General features: G+C 43.6%; 1 protein-coding gene across 1 annotated transcript; it reads left to right on the top strand.

The window, feature by feature from the left end:
* The first annotated feature begins 4,769 nt into the window (after window positions 1-4,769).
* On the top strand, window positions 4,770-6,173 carry PERCC1 (proline and glutamate rich with coiled coil 1). The gene has a single exon (XM_072122554.1). The coding sequence runs from the start codon at window positions 4,770-4,772 to the stop codon at window positions 5,580-5,582; it is 813 nt and encodes a 270-aa protein (XP_071978655.1). The 3' UTR covers window positions 5,583-6,173.
* Window positions 6,174-6,823: the final 650 nt, after the last annotated feature.

Raw genomic sequence — 6,823 nt, 5'->3', positions numbered from 1 at the left:
ACCAGACATTGGATGATAATACAGACCCCGGACCAGACATTGGCTGATAATACAGACCCCGGACCAGACATTGGATGATAATACAGACCTTGGACCAGACATTGGCTGATAATACAGACCCCGGACCAGACATTGGCTGATAATACAGACCCCGGACCAGACATTGGCTGATAATACAGACCCCGGACCAGACATTGGCTGATAATACAGACCCCGGACCAGACATTGGCTGATAATACAGACCCCGGACCAGACATTGGCTGATAATACTGACCCCGGACCAGACATTGGATGATAATACAGACCCCAGACCAGACATTGGCAGATAATACAGACCCCGGACCAGACATTAGATGATAATACAGACCCTGGACCAGACATTGGCTGATAATACAGTCCCCGGACCAGTCATTGGCTGATAATACTGACCCCGGACCAGACATTGGCTGATAATACTGACCCCGGACCAGACATTGGATGATAATACAGACCCCGGACCAGACATTGGCTGATAATACTGACCCCGGACCAGACATTGGCTGATAATACTGACCCCGGACCAGACATTGGATGATAATACTGACCCCCGGGCCAGACATTGGATGATAATACAGACCCCAGACCAGACATTGGCTGATAATACAGACCCCCGGGCCAGACATTGGCTGATAATACAGACCCCGGACCAGACATTGGATGATAATACAGACCCCGGACCAGACATTGGCTGATAATACAGACCCCGGACCAGACATTGGCTGATAATACAGACCCCCGACCAGACATTGGATGATAATACTGACCCCCGGGCCAGACATTGGATGATAATACAGACCCCAGACCAGACATTGGCTGATAATACAGACCCCCGGGCCAGACATTGGCTGATAATACAGACCCCGGACCAGACATTGGATGATAATACAGACCCCGGACCAGACATTGGCTGATAATACAGACCCCGGACCAGACATTGGCTGATAATACAGACCCCCGACCAGACATTGGCTGATAATACAGACCCCCGGGCCAGACATTGGCTGATAATACAGACCCCGGACCAGACATTGGATGATAATACAGACCCCGGACCAGACATTGGCTGATAATACTGACCCCGGACCAGACATTGGATGATAATACAGACCCCGGACCAGACATTGGATGATAATACAGACCCCGGACCAGACATTGGCTGATAATACTGACCCCGGACCAGACATTGGCTGATAATACTGACCCCAGACCAGACATTGGATGATAATACAGACCCCCGGGCCTGACGAGGGCTGATCATGACCAGATTAAAAATATGAACTCCCCTCTCTCCTCTGTCTCTTCTCTGCTCCAGGTGGTCCAGACATTGACCTGTTTTGGGTCCTGGACCCAAGACCCAGTGGGTTGGTATTAAGAAGAACGGTTCTGTACCCCTGACCCAACCCAATGATCGCCTCAACCCAAGTGATTTATCATGAGAACAAGTCAGAAGAGTCAATATAATATTGTATCACCATCCGCTGGACACACCTCCCGCTTCCTGCAGGTACCAGGGGTCACAGGTCACGGGTCACATTCTGTCGTTATCGGATAAATTTCCTTTGACCCAATGGAAAAACCCATTTTTTTTAATTTTTGAAAATTGATAATGAATGTGCTAAAATGTTTCGGAATCTTCGTATCTTTATAATAACTTTGTTGCCTAAAATGTTTCAAACGTTCCCCAGACCCAACGGTTTTCTTTTTTCCGTTACTTTGTATCGTTTTTACGTAATCTCGGCGGTTCCAGGCGTCTATATAAATATTAACTGTTTGTCGAGCATCGTGTCCTTTAAAAGATCCTACTCCAGAAGTCAAAATAGCATGAAATGTAATTTTCCAGCAATCTGTCAGCGCGGGGCGGGTGATAAGGGCGCGGGGGACAAGTGTCGCGGGCGCGGCAGCAGCTGTGGTCAGAGGATAATAGCTGAACGCGCAGGGACAGCACTTGAGAATCCCCTGGCAAAGTGACCATTAAGCCGCAGCTCGCAATCCGCTCTAATTTGCTCCCTTCCCCTTGCTCCCCGGTTGCCGGGCGCTAAAACAAATCCCTGCTGTGTTTGCCGAGTCTACGATTACAATAGTCCTATCAAATATTTGTCAACCTGTCAGCCCCCGGCCGCCCCTATAAATACTTTATCTAAAGCCTCAGGTGCGAGAGAGCAGGGAGCCCAGCAAACTGCAAGGTGAGTCCTCACAGCATCACTACGAAAACTTTTACCCAAAATTTTTTTTTTTTTAAATGAAAATTTTTAATTTTACATCTAAAAACATCATAAAAATAATTTTGAAATTATCTTTTTTTTTTTTTTTTCTTTTTTTAAGCCATTGGTCACTCTCCCACTTTTATATCAATCTATATCAAGGAGATTCTTGCACATAGAAAAATAGAAACAAAATTTAATTTAAATTTTTTTTTTTTTTTTTTTGTTAGGACGAACATTTTTGTTATATTATATTTAAAATTTAGAAATTAATAAATCATTTAAGAAATTAATCTTACGATTTTAAAAAATATAATGACATAAAGCAAATTGTTAGGGGGGATGGTCTTAGAATTTTTAACACACACATATTATATATATATATACAGGCAGTCCCCGGGTTACGTGCAGGATAGGTTCTGTAGGTTTGTTCTTAAGTTTAATTTGTATGTAAGTCGGAACTGAATATTTTATCATTTTAACCCCAGACAAAATTTTAAAACAATTGGATTTTAAAACTTTTGGATTGTCCAGGATTAATAATAAAGCCTCATTACAGACGCCTGTGATAACTGTTACAGCTGATCATCGTAGCCTCGGACTAAAGTACAATAAATTACTAATATCCAGAGGGCCGTTTGTAACTAGGGGTTGTCTGTAAGTCAGGTTTTCTTAAGTAGGGGACCGCCTGTATATATATTATATAAATATAGAATACATTTCGTCTGGAAATGTGTAATATTTAGTATAATTTCTATGCAGCGTCTTATTGTAATAATGAGGCTCATCATCATCAATATAAAATATGGATAAAATAGGAAGAATTGGAAGATAATTTCAAAAAAAAAAAAAAAAAAAAAAAAGAGCACCGGGAATTTTCTATACAGATTTAAAAAAAAATAAATAAATAAAAAATTCTTCCATTTTATATATGTTTTTCCCTAAAAATAAAAAAACTATTATGATGACAGGTGACATGTTACACAGAACTCTTATTTTCATGTTACAAATTACAGGCGGTCCCCTACTTAAGGACACCCGACTTACATAGGACCCCTAGTTAAAGACGGACCCCTCTGCCCACTGTAATGGAGCTTTATTGATAATCCTTGGGTCCAATTTCAGCAATTAAACTCCAATTGTCAGTGGGGCAAAAAATATTTTTGTCTGGATCTACAATGATAAAATATACAGTTTCGACTTACATACAAATTCAACTTAAGAACAAACCTCCGCACCCTATCTTGTACGTAACCCGGGGACTGCCTGTAATGTCTTTCCATTCATTTAAAGTGAAAAGCAGAAATCAGATCACATTCATATGTCAAAAATTCTAACTAGAGTTTATCAGGTTCTTATCTCCGTCTTCTGATCTTGGAACAATCCATATATTATCTTGCAGTTCTGTCATCTAAGACAATTGGTAGGGAACAAGAATTTCTGGATACCAGATTTAGGGAACTCCCCCAGAGGGGAAAAAATAAACTGCAGTTTTTTGTTGTGTTTTTTTCTCATGCAGTTTTTGACCCAAAGCCGGAAGTGGTTTCAAAATGTATCAAAAGTTTCATAGTTTATGTGGTTGCAAAAAGACACAAGTCCATCAAGTTCAACCAAGGAAGGGAAGGGAGGAGGAAAAAAAAAAATACAGTAACTTATACTTATAATATATTTTGTTTTTCTCTTAGTTTTATTTTTTCACAAAAACGCTACAAGTTTTTTCCCAATGAAAAAAATTAAAATACACATATGACAGTAAAATGTTTTTTTTTTAACTGTTTTCCTTATGAGTCTTCAGAAGCTCCCTAAAAAAATGAATATTTTTGTTCCAACATTACTAGAACAATTTTTTACATTATAATACAGGAGAATGGCGCGGCCGTCTGCTGGCGTCGGGTTTCTATCCGCTGTTATGGATGATTCCGAAATAATCATCAGTATTTTTTGTTTTTATAAAGAAAATCCTCCCCTTTAAGAGGTTTCCTTCCACGGTTTCCCCTGAACTGTATTAGATGATTGTTAAAATATTTAAAGGGATCACTTTCTCTTCACAATAGACCCAATTGGTGGAAGGGGGTGATTAACAGACTCCGCACCGATCCAGAACCAGAACCTACACAGGAGATGGATCTGAATGCAGCAGCATCAAGGAACTACAGTTCTGCAGGACCACAATGTAAGGAACAGGCTCCTGCTTCTGGCTCCATCCTCTTTAAAGGTTCTGGTGTCAGAGTCTTCCAGAACCACTGCTCAGTCTGGGCTCCAGTTGTCAGACCCCTACTGATCAGATTGGGAGAACTAGATGTCTAGGGAGTCTTTCCAAGATGACCATGAAAGGTTCTCCACGGAGGCCAATGCCAATGATGGAACCATCTCTGGCCACTTGGTCGTATGTTCTGGTTCTGTTTCTAAGCCACTACAGAGCAGATGTCATGGTCTCCACTGAACAAAAGTGGAAGCCAAGGGGTCAGAACCTCAACAATAAGGAGAGAATCTTCACTTAACCAAATGTTTCTTTTTCTTTTTAGAACAATGGCAACTGGCGTGATAAGAAACCTCTCGGAATTTAAGTTCCTTCCCCCGTTCCAGCACCCGTTCCTCTTCCCGGGACTGACCCACGATGTTGACTTTCAAGATACTTCGGAAGAAGAGGATGAACTCATAGAAGAGGATGACATAGAAGACCTGTCCTGTGGAGAAGACCTAGACGTCAGGTCCACCAGCGATGTGGGCAGACAGGAGGCCTCCTCAGAAGACAGCACCTCGGGGATGACGGAGCAGCTCCTCAGATTTACCGAGCTTATAAGCAACGACATCCAACGGTATTTTGGCCAGAAGACCAAAGAAGAAGACCCAGACTCCTGTAATATCTATGAGGACTACTTCACCCCTCGAATGTACGGAGGGCAGGAGTTGTATTATCAGGACCTGGTAAAGATGGCCCAAAGCAAAGATCATGATATAGAAGACCTCTTCCACCCCTTGACCCCTCCTGTAGAGATTGACCAGAAGATGCTAAAATCTATTTGCACCAAGGAAGACCCCAAGAAGCTCGGCCCCCTCACTGAACTCTTCGACTTTGGTCTTCGGAAGTATACCAGGCAGAAGATGGCCATGGGCAAGGACGCCAGGCTACACAGACTGGACCGCAAATATGCCCATATTGTGCCCATGCACAGGCGGACGCTGCCCCTGTCCTTCTGGAAGGAGCCATCTCCCATCCCATCGTGTATCCTCAACACGACCACCCCGGACTTCAGTGATCTCCTGGAAAACTGGACATCAGACGCTCACCACGAGTTACAGGGAGCAGGACGTGACCTCATGAGCGAATTCAGCAGATAGGACCATGTCCTAGGGACGTTAGGAGAACCATGGACGTTCTAGATCAGGCAATGCTGGGGGTCTAGATCTTCTCTGGGTAGATCCGGGCTTGGCACCAGCTCTACGGTGGAGCTATAGGATGCATGTGGAGACCCTATCCCATAAATCCCTAGATTTATACTATGAGGGTATCCTGAAAGGGTGGGACGTCCTCAACTAACCCAACCCTACACTAGAGGGGTGGCCCCGACCGAATGAGAGGACCCCCCTGACACCACCAATAGAGAACCCTCAGGGAACATCTCAATGGGCTGGGGGGGCACCTCACACTGCTGTGCTCTTAGCTCTCTGCACCGAGTAGCTCCACGTGCATGGCCCAATGCAACAGTGGTCATTAAGATCAGGGGAACAGGCTATGCAGAGATGTAACACAGGGCACAGAGCACAGCAGTGTAAGGGCGCACCCCCAGTGTACAGTTTTGCAGTCTAATTTTGGTGCAGGTCAACCGAGAAGTCAACCTAAGCAGCTAAATCTCCACCCACAATATAACAGACACTAGGGGGCGCTACCCCCCTCTGTACTGAGCTCTGTACATACCGCACTCTATAAATAGTCAGAATATATTTTGCTTAATAAAGTTTTTGATTACAAAGTTCCTGTTTTTGGGGTCTTTTTTTTTTTGAACGTCTATGAGCTGTAAGTGGATGAAGAGCAGAGTGGGCGGAGCTGTAGTGACTGACAGCTCGGCTTCTAGGTGTCACAGAGAGCAGAATATTTTGGAGGATTTGTCTACAGTAATGGATTTCCTGAAGCTCCTAGAGATCTCCCAAAACACAGCGCAGGGCGCCACCCGCTGGTCACGTCTGTCATTCACTTGTGCTTTGAAGGTACATGCAATATCTACGGAAGGGGCGAGGGGGGGGGGGGGTGTTACTCACTTAGGGAAAATTGTACTACAAGTAACTTAAAAGAACCTGTCAGCAGGTGTTACCACAAACTGCATCCAGTATTGTCCCTGGAGAGATGTGTAATCAGTCCTGCTGCTACTAACAGACCGCTGTGTCTGTTAGTAGCAGCAGGACTGTGATATATGGATTTATATCCTGGGATTGTATCACTGAGTGCTGTGCTCTCTGAAGCCAGTGCTAGGTATTGTCCCTGGAGAGATGTGTAATGTAATTAGACCATTATGAATATTAGTAGTAGCAGCAGGGCTGTGGTATATGGATTTATATTCCAGGATTGTATCACTTTGTATGTC

Source organism: Engystomops pustulosus, chromosome 8 (genome assembly GCF_040894005.1).
Source record: "Engystomops pustulosus chromosome 8, aEngPut4.maternal, whole genome shotgun sequence".
NCBI lineage: Eukaryota > Metazoa > Chordata > Amphibia > Anura > Leptodactylidae > Engystomops > Engystomops pustulosus.
This window is presented reverse-complemented; position numbering and strand designations above follow the sequence as displayed.

Bases quoted from the DNA above. Each gene is read 5' to 3' on its own strand.
- PERCC1 (XM_072122554.1), top strand. From the start codon at position 4,770: ATGGCAACTGGCGTGATAAGAAACCTCTCGGAATTTAAGTTCCTTCCC.